Source organism: Cricetulus griseus, chromosome 3, assembly GCF_003668045.3.
Source record: "Cricetulus griseus strain 17A/GY chromosome 3, alternate assembly CriGri-PICRH-1.0, whole genome shotgun sequence".
In the NCBI taxonomy this organism is placed as follows: Eukaryota; Metazoa; Chordata; class Mammalia; order Rodentia; family Cricetidae; genus Cricetulus; species Cricetulus griseus.
Window position 1 is genome coordinate 132,547,263 of NC_048596.1, and position 23,589 is coordinate 132,570,851.

Consider the following 23,589-nt stretch of genomic DNA (forward strand, 5'->3'; position numbering starts at 1 on the left):
TACACTGAACCAATCAGTCAAGTCTGCCTACCTTGCTCTCTCTGGAATGTGAACCTGCACTGCTAATCTTGAAAAGGATGGGAGGGGAAAGTGCAAGGAGGGCGTGAAAAGGAACAGCCAGCATTTGGATGTTACTATAATCACCCTGATGAAAAGGACATCATACTGAGCTGCTTAGACAGACACCTCTCAGTACATAAATCCAGCCCTCGGTGTCATCTGTAATGCAGTTAGTGAGGGTAGAACATAAGACTGGTGCCTGCCGTTCATTGCATTGAGTCAGGCAGAGGAGCTGGAAGCCCATTTCCCAAGTAGACTAATGTAAAACCCAAAGAGCCAAATGCCTGCGGGCACCTTGTTGCAAACAGTGCTTTCTAAGGAAGAGTCTCTGGAGGAAACCCATACACAAAAGAACCATTTGCTTTTACATAAAGTGTAACTGCCTCCTGAGAGATCAAATTTGAAGTCACTTACCAGCCACAAAGCTTGGAAATGATGCCACCTTCTTTGTCTGTTGAAAAATAACAGAGAATGAAACACAATAACTGCAAAAGGTTGACTTACCAGAACTATCTCAAGATGTATACCACCTTGGGCTGGAACCGTCTAGCCCCATGAATGGCTGGTGTTCCCAAGAAATCAGATCCACACAGCAAGCTGGTCATCATATATGGGACACAGGATGCTGAGAGGAATCACAGAAGTCCACGAGCCAATCCTCAAGGACCCCTAGCTTAGCATATCATTGGTAGAGGAGTTTCAAGAGCAGTCACCTCAATGGTTCTGAAACCACTGAGCATAAGAATTTCTTGGGCATGTATGTCTTCAAGACCACAATAAAGGTGATGGGAATCCAGTCCATTGATGACTAAAACTATTTCAAAAGGGCTAGCAGACAATCTGGTCTCAACTACCTAGGCTCTAATTTGAATCAGATAACCATGTTTATTGGTCACCATTGCCTCTCAATCGGATTTTTGTTCTCAAAGACACATTGATCAGTGTCTGGAAACACTTTGTTCTCATAACTGAGGTATAGTGACTGCTGGTATCTATATAATGGGTGGGGATGCTCATAGACCACTTATAAGGCACAGGGAAGGCCATCAAAAAATGAGTGTCCACCCTAAATTTCAATGACTCTGCTTTTGAGAAATCCAATCTACCCTCGAATTTCTACCAGATCAGGGAACACCAAGGATCCCTACATCATCATCAGGGAGCACCACACCATCAGCAAGGCACCCACAGTGCACACTGAAACTGTGAGTTCTCAGGATATGTGAGTCTCCTCCTCCCAGGACAGGGAACCCACATCTCTTTCTCAGACAGTGGTCCCAGCTTGGCTTGATCTGAACTCCTACTCCCATATCCCGGGTGGTACAAGAAGTAGAAGAGTGAACTGACCATAACACAGCCAGTAACTCCATCATGAGAACTCTGGTCCAGAACTCCCATCTTTAGAAGAAAATTACCTCTGGGATATTGTTATTGTCAGTGGGTCCATTGAGATCAGAGCGTTGCTGCTTCCTTGGTTGCTCCAAGCCATTGCAAACCTGGAAACCAGAAAGTTGATTATGTTTTTATATAGTAGAAAAGTGAACTCAGATAAAAAAAAATATTCAATGAGATTCAATCTTATAAGATATACATGTGTCCTAGTATTCATACACATTTAATTAAACTGCTATACAATGACTATGCATACTTTTATATACTAAAGTTTTTAATTATTAACTTTTACTATTTACTACTATTTTCATTTTAATAAAGCACATAATTTATCACCTGAACTATATTCAGTGTACCATTGAAGGGCATGAAGTATATTCATGTTGTAAGCCATCCCTACCATCCATTCCAAGTTACACTTCATAATACAAGACTGAAACCTGGGCTGGAGAAACTTCTAGGCAGTTAGGTAGGTGTACTGCTCTTCCAGAGGTCTCTAGTTCAGTTCCTAGAATCCACACACAGCTGCCCTTAACTCCAGTGCCAAGGGATCTGACACCTTCTTCTGAACTTATGGGATCTCATATATACACATACAGACACATAACAAATAAGTAAAAATAAAGGTAAATGTTTAAAGCAACCACCCAACTACAATTCCCCTTTCCCCAGTCATCTTTGCCATGGAAGCTTCTACTCTATTTTCTGAATCTATGAATTGGACCATTTTAAGTGCCTGGAATATATAGAATTACATAGTGTTTATCTGTTGGCAATAGGCCTATTTCACTTAGCACAATGTCCTCAAGATTCATCCATGTTATACTATCAGATTTTCCCCTTTTAAGGCTGAATAGTGTTCCACAGTGTACATGGTACACTCTTTTTATTCATCCATTGAAGGAAGCTTGAGTTGCTCCCACCTTTTGACTACTCCAAGTAATGCTGCTAAGACATGGGGTGTGTAAGCATGTCTTTGAGGCTTCATTTTTGTTTCCTTTGGACCCACACCCATGATTACAACCACTGGATCAGAGGCTGAATCCATTTAGTTTCTTTGGATGATTCTCTATAGTATTTTCCATGGTGGTACCTTCCTCTCACATTGTTCAAGAGTTAAAAATCTATTCTTAGAATAAATTTAGGTTCTTGAGTGAGAATGAATACAAATGAGCCAACCTACTATGACTACTACTACTACTACAAAAAAAAACATTAAGTTTCCTCTTAAAATATGATCTAAACCCATAACTTCCTTACTTCAAACAATACAATTTAACACTTCAGGTACGTTTTCTGCATTTAGTTCTTTACACCATGCAGAAGACAAATGCAAGATCCAAGGTACCAAAGTCGCCACCTAAACCAAACAGCTCTGGTGAGCAGCAACTTAAGTCATGGGACTTCCTGGAAGTAACAGCAAGAAGTAGGATGATGACACAATAACAAATAACAGGAAGTTACATCAATACACTGTTGAGTGCATCTTCCTATGTCTAGCTGTATCCAGAGTGTGACTTACCTGGAAGATCCAGTACATGAGTTCCCTCATGGACTCCCTTCCTTGAAGGCCTACTCTGCCTCCTGCCGCTGACCAGCTCTACTCATCCCCAAGAAGCCCTCCAGAAAGCAACTACCAAGCAACAAACAAAACCTACCACACATGGGTGGTGTCAGATGGGGTGGTGTCTGAACTTCAGATAGATGGATGAATGAATCTTTATATCATATATAGAGAATGGAACACAGGGGGCTGCACTCCCTTCCCAGGATTGAAACAGGCCAGCCATTAGGCCTTTGAGTAACTTTAGGCTAGAGTTCATGACTTAGCCAGGGGGCACAGGAGAAGCACCAACTCCTTCCCTATGCCCTCCCCTGAGCCTGCTTGATGTTGGGCTACAGTATGGAGCAGTCATGGAAAATCAAGGTCTTCCCTGGGCACTGCTCCTCCTCCATGTCAACATCTCCTCAATGTTTTCCCAAGTGGGCTGCTCATCACCATGACAACAACATCTTTCTATAAACAGCCAGGGTTGTTTTCAAAGAGGAAGGAGGGTGGGCTTGTGATGTTTCTCTTAAGGAAAATCCATCTGGTGTTGATGTCCACCCAGGGGACATGCTACAGCTGGGGTGGTGTCTAAACTTCAGATAAATGGATAGATGAATCTTTATATCAGATATGGAGAATGGAACACAGAGGGCTGTACTCCCTCCCCAGGTTTAAAACAGGCCAGGTGAAATTCACATGGTTTGGGGGCCTCCTGAATTTGGGGCTCCCTGCTTCTTGGGTAAAGGTGATCCCTAAATCTTATTGGACACCCCCTTGGTTACAGCAGCCAGCCACATGCCAAAATTAACAATCATAAAGGTGGGTGGAGGAAGATTATCCGCGGGGCAACGTGCTGAGTGCTCAGCACTCCCTGGCCCCTGGGAAGGTCTGAGACTGGGGCCTCCCTTGGCCCTAACCAGGCCCTCCCTGACCTCCCAGAGAGCAGGGCCCACATTGGGCGCCAGGTATATTGAGAGCTGATCCATAGTCTGTATGGTTAAGATATCTTTATTCAGATAAACACCAGCCAAACACAAGCCAGAGTGTGCCAGGGGCAGCAAGGCAGCCAGGCCAGAGAGAAGGAGCTCCTATGTGTCTGCAGCCCCTTAAGAACCTAACATCATCCTGACCTCACCTTGACCACACCCAGACAGGTGTGGTCAGGCACATCCGTAGCCAGCCCTTAGGAGGCATGGTTACGGTGTCTCCCTATAGCCAGTGGCCAAAACCATCAACTATCCACCAGAGAACAGACAATGCTAGTGCAAAGCTCGTAAAGGGAAATGCGCTCTCTGGAGGAGCAGCCCCACTGTGGAGTTCTGAGGGTAGCAAGTCAGTGTGTGGTGTGGCACAGACTGGGTGATCATGCTGGAACCCAGGGACAGCTGCTCAGTGCAGAGATAAACATGCTTAATAAAAACACTAATGCCAATAAATCATCTGAATAAATATGTTGGCTCCAGTTGGTGCAAAATAAAGTTTGGCATTTTGAAAAGTGTCAATTCTGATTTGTCTGCTCAACTCAACTGAAAACCCAGTAATATAACCCACACTGCTCAAGATGAACTCATAGCAAACTAGCTCACACCCACTCAGCTCACGCCATCTGGAACAACAGCCTTCTCCTGAATGACAAACATGTTAGGAACAGACAACATCAGCTTAGATCTGGAGAAGTCACAGCATATCACTGTGTCACCTCCCCCTCCAACATGACCCTGCAACAGACAAACCCCAGGGCTCATGGATGACTCAAACGACTCTGTCCTCTGGGGACCTTTTCAGACTTTGTTTTTAAAGGAGAGCCAACCAGCCCTAATCATCTGCTATCCTTACAAAGATTTCTTCCTCCATCCGACTCGAGCGGGTCAGGCCAGTTCTTCTGCACAAGGGCAGCTTTGACAAGCCAAAAGCATGACTGCCAGGGTCTATCTCAGGAATGTGAACATGTTCTTTCAAAAGCCCTGAGAATCCACCCTCTGACACATACGGGGCTCAGGAAGAAGATTCTGCTATTATTCATTTTCTCCATTCCTCTTACTCAGGCCACTCATGTAATATTTACCTTGAGGAAAATGAGACTGGGATAAGGTATTTATTCTTGTGATAGTCTCTCCCATAGGGTGATCATCTTTGTATGACACTTTGTAAAAGTGTCACAGCGGACACATTAGGGACCACAAGCTGGTCAGAGACTCTGTCTTCTAAAATCTGTAGGTAGGTCTGTAAATGGGAGGAGGATGGGCCGCACACCTCCTACGCCAAGCATTTCATTAAACACATTATGCTAAAAAAAATCCATCATCTGCCTGAACTTCAGTTTTTCCATTGCATAAAATTTGCCCTCTCAATTATGTTCACATACAGTTCAGTGTCACTAAGTGCATTTATAATGTTGGGTAATTATTGGCACCATCTTTTCATCTTGTAAAACTCAAACTCCAGACACATCTTCAGCTCTCCAATTCAAAGGGGCCTTTTATGGTGCTATCTGTCAATCTGGCCACCCTTAAAGGGACTGATGACTTGTGCCTTTTCTCCATTCTAGCTTTGGACTCTGGGCCTGACCTTCTGAGATCCTCTCCACTACAGACCAGCATAACCAACTGGACACAGCATCTGCTTATGGCTTGTGGTCTTCCCATAAGAGCCTGGTGGAACGCAGGCAGTGGAGGACGGTGGACTGCCATACATTTCAGAGCATCATCCCATCTGTTCTAAACTCACCCTTGCATGCCTCCTTTGTGAAGGGACTGTCCTGTCCACAAGTGGCCAATCTTGAATAAGTGTTTATGTGTTCTGCACTGTTTAGGGCACTTCCAATTAAGTATAGGAAGATGCGCAATGGGGACCCCACCTTTGACATTCCACAGGCAACATGGAAACTGGACTTATGGTTTTGGCCAACACTTCCATGGGATAACCCAGGGTATAAGCAGATTTACAGTGAACAAAAGCTGTCCTTTGGAGATTAGACTTGGGGAGTTGGAGAGGCCAAGTCTGACCTGACACGGGATCAGGACTATTAAATTTTTTCTAACTTCAGAGTAAGCAGAACACTCACTGACTGCTCGTGGGGATGGAAAATTCTGCTACTGTACAGACAAACACTGGTGATCATACAGCCTAGAAATTCTGCTCCTCCCTATACACTCCACAGAACTCTCACGCACACACAAAGAGTCCTTGAAAACTTACACACACATACTCACATCACCTTTGACACTAGTCATAGAAGCAACCCAAACGTCCATTAGCGGTTGGGGGATAGGCACCACATGCTCCACCACATGAACACACTTCAAATTAGTCACAATGTCAAATTTTTTATCATGTGTGTATTACTATAATTTCAAACTAATGGCAGCTGACAGTGTACAGCAGTGAGTGGTTCAGTTCTTACCTAGCATGAGTGAGGATTCGAGATAGACACATAGCACTGCCAAAACAATGAATGAAATGAAACTAGTAAACAACAAGAGAGTGAGCACAGCCCTCTAGATGTCTAAACATCCTGCCTTCTTCACGACTCAGGACCTAGTCCAGCTTAGCCGTGCCCTGCTGCATGACGGTCACCCTCCAGTTTCAGCATATAGGCAAAGTGGAAGGGGCGGCCAAAGGAAAGGGTGGGCCACACAGACCTCCCACCACATATTTATAACTGGTGCACCTGCCTCACATTCGAAGAGGTCACACTAAGGACCTTCAAGAGGGCACAAGCGTTCCATGGCTCAAGGCAATGCATACTACATAGCAAGGGAGAATCCTATTTGGTTCTGATCAAGTCTTGAACAGGAATATCTCACCTCCCTCACTCCTTAAATCTTGTTTTGTATCAACACTGCTCCTTCCACCACTGGTTCTGCCAGTTAGCCATAAACAGCTGCAGTCTTCCCTCCTGATAATCTGAAGGCAAGAAGTTGTATGGACAGATTTTAATAGTAACAACCCACTGGGGCTCCAAAGCAATCACTTGCAGTTATCCACAGCTCAAACCTGAAGTCCTCCCAGGAGCCCGTCCTGGATTATCCCCTGAATCCCCCTAGCTGCCTAGCACTTAGCCTCAAGCCTTGTGCACACATTCTGAGAAAACTACCTTGACATCTGAAAGGGGAACGAAACAAAGGTGCCATGTCAAAAAGAACGGCAATGACCAATACTATGTCAATATTAGATTGCAATTTCCAGGGGATGTCTTCTGTATTTAACTCCTAGCAGTCCCTGTGGGCTGGCATGAGTAGCATGGAATTACTACTGGCAGAGCTGTGCTATCCGAAGAAGAAAAAGAGTCCCCAGCTTCAGTCAATATGATTAGTCCTCAATAATAAGCAACTGACTTCAGACTCACAGAGACTGCCTACTGCACCTGACGCTAAAGCTAAATCCCATGATTCAGAATTTAAAAGACATTTCACCAGATAGAACAGTAAAATGATACCAAGGATCCAATTAGCTTCTCTCTGCCAAGCTTTGGGGAATGTAAAAATGGAATGATTGCTTTTCTTAAGCTTGTGGGAAGAGAAAGAGTAGAATTAACATTCAATGTTAGATTTTACAAGATAGGAGAGCCCCCGTTTATGACCAGAGTTTTCCATTTTGTTTTAATTTTACATTGGTGCAAATGCAACATGAATTTAAGAGGAACTATACTTTAGATTGGATTTGGACCTTCCAAGGACAGGAAGCATGCAATTCAGTCATCTGTCAGGATTCTGGCCAACAGTGCAAGCCACAGCTCCAGTCAGGTACGCAGTTGGGAGCAGAAAACATTTATCCACAGCATCCTGTGCAGCTAGGCCCTGGTGTTGGGAACATGGTTGTGCATTTTTTTTACTTACAACTTTCCACACTAAGACTTCTGGACCTAATATAATATAAACCCATTGTAATTCAAGGCATGTCTGTGTGCTGGTGCGTGCACAGCAGGGTGTGATGGTGGCCACTCCCCTTTGTCAGTTGTCTGTGCTTACAACATTTTAAATAATCTTTCGTGTGACACTCCTGCCAAGGTGAAATCATGTCCAATACTGGGCACAACCCAAGACCCGGGAGAGAAAGGGATCCTTCCCTCCCAACTCAGGAAGTGCTGAGCCACTCACAGACTGTCTAAAACGCAGCCCACTACCTCACGGCCACATACATGTCCTGTGTCTACAACCTAAATAGGGGTGGGCAGTTCATCTACTGTTTTTCTAACTAAACCAATCTGATTGACCTAAACGACCTTGTCTGTGTGTGTGTGTGTGTGTGTGTGTGTGTGTGTGTGTGTGTGAGAGAGAGAGAGAGAGAGAGAGAGAGAGAGAGAGAGAGAGAGAGAGATTCTGGCTGCTACATCTAGACTGGCTCAGCTTGGATACTGATATACCAAACTGACTCAAGTCCATTAAGAACACAAAGATCTTCTATAATAGAAAATAAGTTTACCCAGGCCATTATTTTAATGTGTAAAGTTGAGTAGCTTTGAACATATTCCCCACCACCCACACCCAGTTCTCCTGGTGTCTTACACAATTGAAAGTCCCATACCTCTTAAACCACAGCTCTCCACTCAAACTTCTCCCAGTCCCTGGAAAATACAACTCTACTTCCTGTCCAGGGATCTTAACGGAAGTGCAGTCACATGGGATTTGTCCTTTTGTGCCTGGCTTACTGTCTGTAGGGCTCAGTGTGTTGCAAATGATGAATAAAGTCAGTTGTAGGTAAATGCTTTTCTTTGTCTCTTCATCACAATAACTGAGGCACATATGATCCAAAAATCCCAGGCCATGATTTCTCCCCACAAGCCAGATTGCCCATGTTGTAGAAGTTGTGGTTTTTCACATTCTTATTGAAGTTCAAAGGAAAGAGGAGTGAAAGTCTAAGTTAATGAGCTACTAAACAATAGAAACAGCTGCTTTTGTGTCTTTGGCTTTTGAGAACTGGGTGATCTTTCCTTTGTTGAAGACTGACTACTACTTCTGAAAATGGCTGTCATACTGTCTTTTACATACCCAGATAGGAAGGAAGGAAAGAAGGAAGGAAGGAGGAAGGGACAAATGAATGAAAAACAGGGAGGACAGAGGTGCAAGTCTGGTTTAGCATGTACAAGGTAATAAGTTTCCACCCCCAACACCACACACACACACACACACACACACACACACACACACACACACACTATGTATGTATGTATGTATGTATGTATGTATGTATGTATGTAAATGAAGAAGCGGGTAGATCACAGCAAGGAAGGGCTTCTGCTTTTAAAGACTAGGAAGAGAGGAGTAACAAAAAGGCTTTGGACACTCAAGAGTCCTGGCCTTGATATGGAATGGTCTCAGTTTGAGGCTCTTGAGTTGGTGAGTCTATGCAGGAGTGCACTATGGCGAAAATCAATATCTCCCACCCTAGGGTCAGTAACAGATGTCTCCCAGCTGTTTTCTAGAATTGCTTTGAGGAGAAGCAGTGCTGTGTGGGAGTGTCATTGAGCATTACTAGGGTGCATTTGAAAGTAGAGAGGGTACACGGGTCTCACAGGCAGCATACAAGCCAAATGGAATTACGAGGCTGAATGGCTAATGTCTCCTCCAACAGCAGTGTCTGTACAGCCAGAGTCATCTCCATGAACTGCTTTCTTGGATCAGCAGCTTCCCAACCACCTACCTATCATCCAGTGTGGGCTCACAATCCTACACAGCCAGGCTGTAGGCAGAGCAGGCCACCACCAGGCAGCGCTGCAGTGTGTCAGCACCAAGGACAGTGCCTACCTGGTTTCAATAGCTGGCTTTCAGACCAATTAGAACCATGAGCACTCCTGGCATACTTGTCAGCAGTTAAAACAAGAGGAAGCAGACATTGAGCTTTTGAAACTTAAGTGTGGCTATCTCTCAGCTCCAACTGTTTGGACCTTGGCTTGGTCTCAGGTGGAGAGACGCCAGCTTCCCTCCTGTGCAGGTAGACATTCTAGTAAAGTAAGCCATGGGACAGGTGGGTAAACTTGATTCAGCAGGTTTGGGATGTCACCATCTGTTCCAGGGGCACCACCCTACCTACACCCTTTCCCAACATGCCTGGGTTGTGCTTGTTTTCCAATGCTGTCTGACATTGTCTGGCATGTGGTTAGAAGTTATTGTTGAACGCCTTGCTACAACAGCCCCATCTTTATTAGTGTCTGATCTAACACTGAAAGTAAATGAATGGTATGGGGTGAAATCCCATGACTGCCATGTCACACTGTCACATTTCAGGTGAACACACCATGTGTGACATTATGCATTTCCACATTTCGTCTTTATCTGTGCTGACTTCCTTTCTAAACAGATGATGTGTCTAAAAATTACTGTGTGGAAACGGGTACTTCCCAGGCAATGTCATGTGACTAACCATGTTTGTCAACTGGAGTCTGTTGGTCCAGACTCTGGTAAATATGAGGCCCTGTGGGATGCTGTGGGCCATGGACAGGAGCCAACCATGTACAGAGAGAGGAACACGCACAGAGAGACCAGCTCCCTGCCTCAGGTCATGTACCTGCAGCCATTTGCACTGGTGAATCAGTAGAACTCTAGTAAATATCACAGATGCAATGGGTCGCCCTCTCCAGCCTGTTGCTGTCTCTTCAGGTCCCTCCTTTAAGTCCTTGTAGATACTACCTGTACCCTCTTTCCATTTCCAAAGGTGACTCTCTTTCCTCCCAACTCACCACCTTGCTCCACCTAGCCCCTGGGGACCCTGTGGCCACAGCTCTGAAGCACTTTCTTGCTGAAAAGCCCTCCCATGCTTATCCTGATGACTTTGACCTTCTTTGTGTCTCTAGCCCTTGGCTTTTATACTCTAATTCTCTTCTAGATCTGCTCCTCACCCACAATGACCACTCTCTGTCTCCTTCTCATCACCATCCTCAATCCGGATCCTCTGTCTTTCCCTGTCTCCTCTTTGGGCTCACAGAACATCAGAGCTATAGGTCCAGTTCATGCTGAGGAAAGATGAACCTCCATGGTTAGCCTCACTCATGAGCTTATTTTCCCAAGCCTCCCTCTTCTCACCCATGCTGGAGTCTGTCTTCTGCCTGGAACTCCTCACTGTGGTGGGCATCTTTCTTGAGTACCCAGCTCTACCTAGACAAGGAAGTTGGGGGGCATATCTCCCTCCCTTCAATGAGTTCTGAAACGAAAGAGTAGTAGGGCCATCCTCACTTTGGCAAACTCAGTGCTTGACAGGCACCAATCTATATGGGTGGGAGGGAATGTGGAACCAGCCATCCCAGGACACAGTGTGACCTGTGAGGGGAGTTGGCTTTGAAGGAGAACAGACTTTAAGAGGGGACACTGGTAAGACGGTGCCCACAGTGAAGAGAACCTCAGGAAGCATTTGAAGTCAGTGAAAAAGCTCAGCTTTACGTCTGTGATGCCAGTATGGGTTCCCATCACTTCTTCCATTAGAAAGCAGGCATAAGAAAGTCAGGGCAGCTATAGAAGCCATGGGTGTCTCCTGTCCTCCAAATGCAGGGCTCCAGGGAGGAAAGAGGCTGAGGAGATGTGGTATGAGAAACTACTCCAGATGACCTTCAGAGAGGAGCAGCTGCTGCACTCACCCAACCCTATCCCTCTGGGGGCTCTGAACAGCTTCAGTCTTCCTCCTGTCCTACCTCATCAGATACCTCTCCCTGTGCCACCCTGATAGCAAGGCCACCATGTTGCTCCACTGGAAACCCCAGCTCCTGGCCAGCATGGCCTGTCTTCCAAACTGAAGACTCCCCTAGACTTAAAACTTGCCATCATCAAATGGATGGAACTATAAAAAAAAACTATCTTGTGTTGGGCCCTTCCCTCATAGGGATCTGCTGACCATCTTGTGACTAGGAGCTTACTTCTTGTTTCCCTCCTCCTGATAAGGCCTGAATGCAAGTTCCTGTTATCTGCCCATCCTTATTACCAGAGGACCTGAGAACATGAACTTCTGACCTGAGTAGTTTCCCACCATGCCTGATAACTGGTATATAAGCCTTCCCTCCTTTGCATTAAAGAGCATTCTCCTTGCATGAATGACCCGACATCTTGTCTTTATTTAAATCCTCAGACCCTTTGCCTTAATCCGTGAGAAGTGTTGTAGCACTGCAGTTACAATCCTGAGTGAGGTAACCCAGACCAAGAAAGATAAACATGGTCAATACTCACCCATAAGTGGATATTAGATGTAAATAAAGCAAAGGATAACCAGCCTACAGTCTACAACCCCAGAGAAGCTAGATAACAAGGAGAACCCTAAGAGAGACATACATGGATCCCCCTGGGAAGGGGAAATAGATATCTCCTGAATAAATAAGGAATGTGGAGGGGAGAGGGAAGGAGGAGGGGTGGGAAAAGGAGAGGAGGGGAGGAAGGGAAAGGGAAAATGATAGGAGGGGAGAGGGAGGAGAACATGAGGGAACAAGATGGCCCAGTTGGGGGAAGGACAGAAAGGGAGAGCAAGGAAAGAGATGTCTTGATAGAGGGAGCCATTATGGGGTTAGCAAGAAACCTGGCATTAGGGAAATTCCCAGGCATCCACAAGAATGATCCCAGCTAAGGTTCTAAGGTACATGAACTGGCCTTCCCCTGTAATCAGATTGATGACTACCTTAACTGTCATCATAGAATCTTCATTCAGTAACTGATGGGAGCAGATGCAGAGATCCACAACTAAGCAATGGGCCAAGCTCCAGGAGTCTGGTTGTAGAGAGAGAGGAGTGATATTATGAGCAAAGGGGTCAAGACCATGATTGGGAAACCCACAGAAACAGCAGACCTGAGCAAGTGGGAGCTCACTGACTCTGGATTGACAACCGAGGAACCGGTAAAGGACCAAACTAGCCCCTCTGAATGTGGGTGACACACAGATGTGTGGCCTGAGCAGTTTATAGAGTCACTGGCAGTGGGATCAGGATTTATGCCTAGTGCATGAACTGGCTTTTTGGAGCCTATTCCCTATGGAAGGATACTCTCTCAACCTAGATACGGGGAGGTGGGTGTCCGGTCCTCCCTCAACATGATGCGCCAGACTTTGTTGACTCCCCATGGGAAGCCTTACCCTCACTGAGGAGTGGATGGGAGTGGGGTCGGGGAGGGAAGGCGGGGAGAATGGGCGGAGGGGAGGGAGGGGAAACTAGGATTGGTATGTAAAATAAAAAGTTTGTTTAAAAATAAAGCAATAAATTCAAATAAAACTTGCCATCATCATCAGGGCCAGCACCATACACCCCTTACACTCAATCAGCACCCAGGTTCAAGTCCATATTCCTTCCTAGACCCTGGAATTGGGTTTGGCCAGTGCAAGAAACCTGCCCAAAATGTTCTAGATCATAAGGTGAGATCCGGGTTTCCTGGCTGTGGGAGGTAGAGTCTCAAACATCACACACTGAACTCTCTACAGGGATCAGGAAAAGACTGACAGTTCTGGAGGCTGCATGTGTGAGGTGTCTGTATGCACACATGCATGTGAGCATGTTCATGGGTGGGGGCACGTTCGTGCTAATGCACATGCCTGTGTGTGCCCATGTGTGTGAGGGCCAGATTCTGATACTGAGCCATGGCTCTCACTTGATGTGCTGGAGCAGGGTCTCTTGCTGAACCCAGGGCTTGCCAGTTCAGCTGATTTAGCCAGCTTGCCTGGAGGATCGTGTCTTTGCCTTCTGAGTGCTTTATCCACCAAGCTATCTCCCCAGTCCCTGCACTGCCAATTATCATAAAGAATCAAGAATGGTCTAATTAAGCCATTCTACACTGTATACATGATGAAATTAGAACACTGAACTCCCTTAACTCGTGCACTGAAAGTAAAGAATATATAAAAAATCAGTTCATTAACTTCTGGAAACCAACATAGTTTAGACCCTGACTTTAATAGAGTTTTCCAAATCCCGGTCCACATTCCTACTTTCTGCTAAGTGAACCGCTTCCTGACAATAACAGTCACCTCTGGTGACACATCACCAAGCCCTTTTTAAAGCTGGCTGGGCCAACATGCCCCAGGCATCAAGTTCAGAAGCTCTTTGAGAAGAGGCAGGCAACAACATCAAACAGCACTCACAGGATTTCTCTTTCAAAACAATCCTGGGAATTTATTAAAGTAGGTACAGAGGTCACCCTGTCACACTGCCCTGAGAGAAGGGTGACTACAAGAAATAAGGGCCCAGTGCAACCAGTATGGGCTACAGAAATCAGCCCACAGGCAGATGCAGAAGGCATGAGTGAACACAGGCGTGTGTGGATGGGGAGGATGGGTTGCAGGAAGTCTGTAGAAGAGAAGAGGCAAGATGTCCTCCTCCACAGAGACCAAGGGCCCGAGGAGCCTGTCCTCCAAAGACTGGAGAGATCCCCAGGAGCCCCCCAAATCCCTGTCCCGTTGGCACTTTGCAAAACAGCATCTGAACTGGGATAGTTTGCACCCTCTGTGCCCAGGACAAACACTAAAGCCCTTCTTCCAAGCCCCTTCTGTACCCTTCCTGGCCACTGCATGCAGACCAGGGAGGTGCCTAGATGCTAGCAATCCCCTGAGCTCCTCTCTCTGTTCTCTTCTATATACTGGGAGCTAATTCTTGCTTCTCACACCACCAGATGAGACATGGTGAGATACTCTTCCAGAATGTGCATGGTACTGCCAGCTCCACCAGGAGCAGGTCAAAGTCAGGCATGCAGGTAGCACTCTCTGCCTATTTGGTACCAACATTCGCATGGCGATTTGAAAAAAGTCCTTTACAAAACAAGTCTCAGTGAAATGTCACAGACAGAACACCTCTGCACTGAACAGTGATGGACGTGACACTCAGTGTGGCTGAAGGCCCTGGATCACACTTCACTTTAGCTGTTGTATTAAGCTGGCTATGAGGTATTGATTTTCTTGTTTTCCTATTATCAGAGGGCTCTTGCTAGAAAACACTGCTGGGTTCGTGATAAAGAGAAATCATGAAAACTGCAAATAATCCAAACATGTACTTGGTTCACTGGACCCATGGTGTACAGCTTGCTGAACTAGCCTGTAAACCAAATGCTATCAACGGAATGACGTTAAGGTTCCACACAGGGAACAGCCTGAATCCCTAAGGCCCAGAGGACTACATTGCTCTAAGGACTTTTTTGGGTGCTTTATCTCACAACAGACCCCACAGGGCAGAAGCAAGGGACACTCCAAAGCAAGCTACATAGCACTTGCTCAACCCAGTTGCTCGGCAGGCAGCCCACGTGGAGAACCTGCCACCACACACACCCATAGAACAGTATCTTTGACATTGGACAGATTGTTTTGGTGTTCCTCAAGGGCACAGGTGAGCAACCCCAGGGAGCAAAGGTCAGCCCTTTTAGTTGTACAAGGGGGAGCTGCTTATCCCTTGTAGGGCTTCAATCACCTGTGGCTGCTTGAATGAGAATGGCCCCTATAGGCTCAACTATTTGAATGTTTAGTTCCCAGAGGGTAGGCTGTTGAAGAAGGATTAGTAGGTGTGGCCTTGTTGTAGGAAGTGCCTCACTGAAGGTGATCTTTGAGGTTTCAAAAGCCCACACGATTCCCAGAACAGGAAGTGTCTGCTTCCTGCCTGCAGGTCAGGATGGAACTCTCAGCCACTGCTCCAGCACCATGCCTGCCTGCCTGCCACCATACTTCTCACAATAAAGGTCATGGACTAACCCTCTGAAACTGTAAGCAAACCCAGTTAAATGCTTTCTTTTATAAGCTGCCTTGGGCATGGTGTCTGTTTGCAACAACGGAATAGTAACTAGGACACACCTCCTCTGTCTCATCAGTCCAACCTCAGCACTGAATCTTTGGATTGCTCCAGGAATTAATTCCCAACATCAGAGATGTTGTGCCCTTTGTACCACGCCACCAATTCCCCTGCCACCTTTGCAGTTACCCAAGGATGTGTATAAATTGAAGGCAATCAATCATTAAATCTTCAGACGTGAAAGGTCCCAATGATAACAAGAGGTGCAGCATCAGTGGTAGAATGCTGAGCATAGCTGCCTTCCTATGACAAGAATAAAATGTGCTCATCATCTGAAGGGACCAGCTCCCCATTTCGGCAGCCGTAACAGCCTAGCACATGCTTGCCTGACTTTGCCTTGGTCACTAGGAGGTCAGATGCCTGCCTTGTGGCAAGGAACCAATCAGAAGTTAGCTGATGGTGCTATGCTTTATGGCTCTGGGTGTGCTTTACGGACAAGTGCACAGCAATGACGTGCAGAGCATAGCAACCACCCTGGGAGGGCCTATGGGCCATAACAACCAGTTGACCAGTCAACACAGGGCAAGTCCTCCAAGCCTGGAGGCACACCAATCGTGAGCCTGTGCGTACCCCCTAGACACTCCCCTTACGCTGCCCTATAAGATCTTTGTCCCGTGGTTTCTCGAGTCTTTTCTCAGCCATCTGCCATGGTATATGGATGAAAGGCCCGAGCTAATGGGGTTAGCTCGTTAAACAACTGCAATAAAGCCTCTTGCTGTTTGCATCAAGCTTTCACCTCCACCTGGTGATTGGGGTTGCCACAGTCCTGGGCCGAGATCCTGGGGGCCTGAGCCACTGGGGGTCTTTCACATCCAGAACTTTGGATTGGCCTTAAATCATCCTGGAATTGAGTAAGGGATCTTGGACCTTAGAGACTTCGGTTTGTATTTTCCACAGATTTCTCTCTTAATGGAGAGAAAGGGGGCTTGAAACTACAGGGTGTTGGAACACTTGCACAGCAGTGCAGTTGTCACATGAAAGCAATGAGTGAGCCTTGTAGAGGAGGGAAGTGGTACAGAGAAATGTCCCCGACTCATCTGCCAACCAAGCATAGCATCTGCACCCGTGGGTTCCACATCTGGTGATTCAATTGACTGTGGATGGAAATATTCATAAAAACAAAACTGCATCTGCTGTGAACATAGCTTCGCTTTCTTGCCATCACCCCACTGATCAATACAGTATGACAATTTGTAGGGCGAGCCTCTGTATTGGGCATTATAAACCATCTAGAAATGGTCTAAAATAAAGATGGCTGCCAGAAGTTAAAGCAAGCAATATATATATATATATATATATATATATATATATATATATATATTACTTTTCTCAGGGATTGGAGCCTCATGGACTTGGTCATCCTGGGGATCCCAGAAGCTGTCCCCTCAGTCAATGCTCCCTTTGTGAAGCCACTGCTATGGAGCAGCAGTCTCCTCTGTAATTGTGGCCTTCTACCTTGGAAGGAAGTTCCGTAAGACACAGGCTGCGTCCTGGTTGGTTTTTTGTCACCTTCACACAAGCTAGAGTCATCTGGGAAGAGGAGCCTTGGTTGAGAAAATGCCTCCATCAGATTGCCTATAGGTAAATCTGGAGGGCATCTTCTTGATTAATGATTGCTATAGGAAGGGTGGTACCACTCCTGGGCTCGTGGTCCTGAGCTTTATAAGCAGGCTGAGCAAGCCTTGAGGAGCAAGCAGTACACCTCCATGGCCTCTCCATCAATTCCTGCTTTTAGTTCCTGCTTTGGCTTTTCCTGATGATAGACTGTAACTTCTAAGAACTGGGGCCTTTTGCTCATACACAGTAGCCTACAACACAGGAAAGCTACAGGCCATACATCCGGCTTCCTGTCACACCAAGTAACTTGCTTGCCAGAGATCAAACTAAAGCAGTGCCCACTATAAATTCATCTCCCAAGTGTCATATGACTTCCTCCATATCTCAAAAAGGTGGGAGGACAGCTGATGGGTCATCTGTATCTTAATAACCACAGAGATGTTAAGAATAACACAGTTCCAATCAAAGGAAAACATGCTGAAGGCAACATGCAGCCAAGATGCGTGAAGCACTCTGTGAAATGGAGAAGAAAATCCCAGAGATAAGAGGTGGGAACCATATGTCATGGAAGAAGAGAACACATCAGACAAGTTAGTTGTGTGGAAATTAAAGGGTCAACACTGATCTATATGGCCCTGGCCCTCAAGGAGTATATCAAAAAACAGAAAACACCATTTGCAAACAAAGATGTCTATGCCAGGAGAAGATGCCACCTACAACCTGCATGTTCAATAGTAAGGTAGGCATGGACCAAAAACAAACAAACAAACAAATGGCAATCATGTGGCGTGTCACCCAAATACAACATTAAAAAGTCAGTGAAGCTGGGTAGTGGTGGCACATACCTTTAATCCCAGCATTCAGGGAGGCAGAGGCAGGCAGATCTCTGTGAGTTCAAGGCCAGCCTGGTCTACAGAGTGAGTTCCAGGACTGCCAAAGCTACACAGAGAAGCCCTGTCTTGAAAAACAAAGAAAGAAAGAAAGAAGGAAGGAAGGAAGGAAGGAAGGAAGGAAGGAAGGAAGGAAGGAAGGAAGGAAGGAAAGAAAGATGTCAGTGAAATAACCATGAAAATCATATGGACCATGGTGAGATGTTCATGATATGCCAGAATGCTGAATTATAGAGATACCTAGGTTATGATGACAGCTGTGTGCTCTATATTCAGTGCAATGGCCTGAAAGTAAACATAGGAAACCTGTAAAAAGTTCTCTAGGATGGGTGGTTGGCCTGTGGGAAATGTATCTCTCACACTCATTCCGTGCACTTATTATTATCCATGCAGGGACTGAAGGATGTTCTTCAGTGCAGCCAAAGCATCCTGAATAGAATGTCTTGAGAGTGAAGGGACCAGCTCCTTATTTTGGCAGCCATGACAGTAACACGTGCTCGCTATGACTTTGTCTTAGTCACTAGAGGTTAGGTGCCTGCCTCGTGACAAGGAATCAGAAGTTAGCTGGTGGCACTATGCTTTATGACCCTGGGTGTACTTTATGGACAAGTGCACAGCAATAACACACAGAGCATAGCAACCACGCTGGGAGGGCCTATGGGCCATAACAACCAGTTGACCAATCAACACAGGGCAAGCCCTCCAAGCCTGGAGACACACCAATCGTGAGTCTGTGCGTACCCCTAGACACTCCCCTTACGCTGCCCTACAAGATCTCTCAGCAGCCAGCAGCCAGTTAAAACTGTCTTTTGTAGCCAACCGCCATGGTGGGTGGACAAAAGACCCAAGCTAACATGGGGTTAGCTTGTTAAATTACAATAAAGCCTCATGCAGTTTGCAGCAAGCTCTCGAATCTGCCTGGTGATTGGGGTGACCATGATCGTGGCCTGGGACCCTGGATACCTGAGTTTTCCGGGGGTCTAACAAGAGCATCAGTGGGTTTAGATTTTTCAAACTTTGCAATGTCTGCATATGCATAAAGAGATATGCTGGGGATGATGCCCAGAACATGAGAACTCATGTATATTTCCTATATGAAGAGTCTGAGGGTAACCTAACATGTGTTTAGTGCACATGTGTGTTGCCTGTGGCCTGTATCAGGAAGGCAGGTGTGAAATTTTCCTCTTATAGCCCATGTCAGCAATCAAGAGGCTTCAAAGAGCTTGGCAGTATTTAGGAGTCTGTATTTTTAGATTAGGGACACTCAAACCACACTTCAAAAACTAACCCGGACTATCATTTTCAAACTTTAAAATGGGTAGGGGATATACAGGTGCTGCCATGTCCCTCCAGCTAAAGACCTACACATTTGTTTCTCTGACTTGAAGTTGCTATGTTGTTGAAATGCAAATAGGACTGAATAGTTCCAGGGTGCCCCCTGCGAGGCCCATGCCTTAGGACAAGGGCATGCTTTACAGAGAAAGTCTACATGGAGGCCTGGGCTGTCCAGCCCTCTCTCTTTTGCTGCTGCAACCTCAGTTCTAGGCAGTGCTACCCTAATCATGTGGATGGCTCCAGGACCTGGGCTGGGGACTTGGTGGCACTCTGACTCACTGTCTTGGGCCAGGTTTTTGATGGTTCCTGGCACTGCTTGGCTGTCCCCAGGGGAGTAAAAGATTCCTTTTAGGGACTCATCTGTGACTTCAAACGAAGCACCTTCGAAGTATCCGGTGCTATGCATTTTCTAGAGAATCTGGTTTCCAAGACGATTCCATCACCAGTGGACATTTATGGCCCACTTTCAGAGTTCCTCGTGTGAGATGAGCTACCCAGTATTACAGGATATACACCTTACCCATACGACAAAGTCCAACAGAGTCTTTCAAAGGCACTCAGGTCATTCATTTGTGAGGGCCTCGTCAGCCTACAGCTGGGTCCTGCTTGGCTGTCTCTTGATAGGATTAATTTGTAAATGAATGGACAAATTAACGAATGAGTAATTACAAAAAACCCAAACAAACAGAAAACAAAACCCAAAACCTAACCGAATATGATGATTAGCTAGCTTTCACGAGTTTTCCAATGTCTTGGCTAAGAGCATTGCTTTAAGGATACCTTGGTCTTAGCGACTAAAGACACCTGCTTTTTCCATTCAACAGACTTCCTTCTTTTTCTTGTCTCCCATGATGGCTTGAGATTTTCCCTGCTTCCACTTGCCCTTCTAAACAGCCACCACAACCCATTCATTTATCCGTTTACATCCATTCATCCTCCCACCACTCTAACCCAAAGGTCTACGGAATATCATTCAATTTAGCATCTGGTTATCACGAAGCAAAAAAAAGAGAACAACAGTATGTCTTCCCACTCCACCCCAGGTTCCAAGATAATTTTCTCTTGCCAGACCTTTGATGGGGAGACCACTTATTACAACAAAACACAGCATGTCCCATGCTCTGTACAACCTACGTCCATCCCCGAAGTGCCATCATTGTTGCTGGGGACAACAAGCCCAGGCTCTGAAAATGAATGAACAAAAATGTAGGCATTTTGGCCTAGGGCCCAGACCAGGGCCCAGAACACCTGCCCCCAACATTCACTAATACAATATCACTTTATATATCACAGCACCAACCCCCATGAAGGCAGAACTACTGTAGATGACAGGAGCACCCCCAAAGTGAAGTCAGCTGGTACTTGCTAATTTAGCAAGAACAAAAGGCACCAAGATGTGTGGGGAACCTCACATCTCACAGCAAGTCAATGTGATTCACATTCCAAACACAAGCTTTCACTGTGTGTGTGTGTGTGTGTGTGTGTGTGTGTGTGTGTGTGTGTGTGTGTTCAATTCAATATATATTGACTAAATATTCAAACTCACAGAATCTTCTGGGGGAAAATAAGGCTTTACAAACCAGGGAAGCAGTGAATATAAAAGGCCAAAGAGAAATTCTTTTATACAAATGCAGCAATTACATCTATTCACAGTGATTTCTTTTTTTCCTATTTGGGGGCTTGGGATGGTGGTTTTTCAAATGTTTGTTGGATTACATACTTGCTTTGATGCAACTTAAATAAACCATGGTTATGCTTAGACCCCTTGTGTTAAAAATTTTCTTCTCCATGACTTTATCAGATTTCAAATAATGATTTTCAAGATAGTAGATTTTCACAATTAAGTACCTGTCAGGTACTTAAGAGAGCTTTGGAGACACTGCAGTGGGCACTGTGAAATGCACTTATCTCCCTAGGTAGGGAAGTGCATGAAAGCCTACATTCCCCCCCTTGACACCATTCTGACCAGTGCCCTGCTGGCCTGAGGAAGCCACCTCAGTGAATCAGAAGGTAGCATGGATACTGTCCCACCAGGAGTAGATTCAGGCAGCGGAATATAGATCGAATCCCCTGAGGTCAGGGCGTTTCCTAAGAGATCAGAGCTGCCAATCAGCTCTGAGTTCCTGGACTTTAAACAATAGACTTGGAAGCCACCCGAGCATCCCCAAACCATCACAGTTACTGAACAAAATAACTTAGCTCACACTGGGAACTGCACAGCATCTAACTTCCCCCCACTTGTCATCATCCCTCTTATACTTCACTATCTACTGGGTGATATTTCACTCTCTAGGGCTTCTACCCCTTTTCTGGGGATAGTTAAGGCCTACCTGCTCTTGGGGCCACTTTGGCCTCTCCTCTGGGGTCCTGGTCTTGGTCTTGAGTCCTCTCTGGGGGTCTCCAGCGTGTTTAGCCTCAGGGGGAAGGTTCAGCGACTTGGGCCTTGCCTCATGCCTATTGGGCCCATGACCAGACTCGCTGGGTGGACAGGCCTCTGTGGAGTCCCCAGGATCCAGCTCAGGCATATGTTCAGGGCTAGCCTCACTGGCACTGGTGATACTGGTCATGCTCAGGCTCATCTTGATCTCAGCCACTATCTGGTCGATGTCTTCCTCTTGATCCTCCAGGTCCCCATCCCCACGCCTCATGCGATAAGGGGAGGCGCCACCTGTGTTCCCATTGGCCTCTGTGGGGTAATAGTCCTGGTAGTTCTCTTTGTTGGGACAGTAGTGGCCATCTTCTTCCTGATCGTGGACCTCCAGGGCAGAAGGGTCATCCTCTGGAATAGGCAGGTGGCTGTCTGGGTATTCCTGACTGTTTTCAGCCCCGTGGCTATGTGCATGAGGGCCCACTGAGTCCGTCCACTCCTCCACGGCTTCCTGACACTCATCAGTGTCCACGGGATGTGCACCATGGGCTATGTACTCCTCCCCATTGCAGTCCATGCCCTCCAGGTAGCTGTCATCCTCAGGACAATACCGGATGTAGTAGGTGACACCTTCCTCCTCCTCTGGGAGGCCCTCATCATAGTCCTCCTCCTCAGATGTGTTGTTCACATAGTCAGAGCTGGAGTCCCCATCAGGGCTATGGTTGTGGCACTCCTGTTCCTCAGGCGTGGGACTCTCTGGCCGCAGAGTTTCCAGCTCCAGGCCCGTGGGTACATAGCTCTCTAAAGGCAGCTCTGTGTCCTCGCTATCAGGCTCCTGGTCATGGGGGATAGGACCTGGCCTGGTCCTGTGATCCAACATGCTGCTCGAAGTGCTCTGGCGTTTGCGGTGGGCCATGGTGGACACTCACACAGCCATTATACCTGGAAGCAGCCACTATGGACAGGAAGGCAGAGAGAGCTATCAGAGTCACATAGACCATGGCCAACCCACTATACATGTCAATTGTTATGTGACCAAACCCACGTCACTATATCTTGACAGCACATTTGCTCAGGGCACTGTGAATGCATAGCTGTTCAAAGGATGGGACAGTTCTGTCTGAATGTCTCATGGGCAGAGGAAAACCTATGACTAGGCCGGAGGGGTAAAGGGCAGGCAGAGCTCAAAAAAAGGCACGGAGGAGAGGACAGTCACCAGGATGCCCAAGTCCACCTTAGAACTCATAGACTCACTGGTTTGTGTCAGTCTGGTGCTAGGGGTGGAACCTAGGTAGGTAGTCTACCCCTGAGAACGCTATGACATGTAGGCTCATTCTTGACTTCTACACAAGGGCAACCCAGGTGGCAAAGTCTAAGGTTATAAGGTAGACAACTGCTATAAGACAACTGTCTATAGCAATTGCTATAGACCACTGTCTATAAGATAGACAACTGCTCTCAAAAGAGAAAAAGACCAGCACCTACTGAAGACACCATGAAGACCCATGGCCAGTGAGGAACAACATTAAATAGACTGGTCTACACCTGAGTTTCAGCACTCAAGATACACACATATTGAAGCATCACATTGTACCCCACATTTACACCATCACTATATGTCAATAAAATCAAGTATACAAATAAAGTATTGTGCTAGTTAGTTTAATGTCTACTTGACACACCTAAGTCATTTTGGAAGAAGGAA

At 46.2% G+C, this 23,589-nt stretch overlaps 1 protein-coding gene across 2 annotated transcripts in view; it reads right to left on the minus strand.

Annotated features, from left to right (window-relative positions):
* Apba2 (amyloid beta precursor protein binding family A member 2) overlaps positions 1–22,800 on the minus strand; it is a 64,729-nt gene extending 41,929 nt beyond the window's left edge. For both annotated transcript variants that reach the window (XM_035441385.1, XM_035441386.1), the window contains exons 1-3: positions 21,847–22,800; positions 1,476–1,556; positions 475–511 (exon numbers count right to left, since the gene is read on the minus strand). In XM_035441385.1, the coding sequence (XP_035297276.1) occupies positions 475–511; positions 1,476–1,556; positions 21,847–22,800 (1,072 nt within the window). The remainder of the gene's footprint in view (positions 1–474; positions 512–1,475; positions 1,557–21,846) is intronic.
* Between the last annotated feature and the right edge of the window lie 789 nt (positions 22,801–23,589).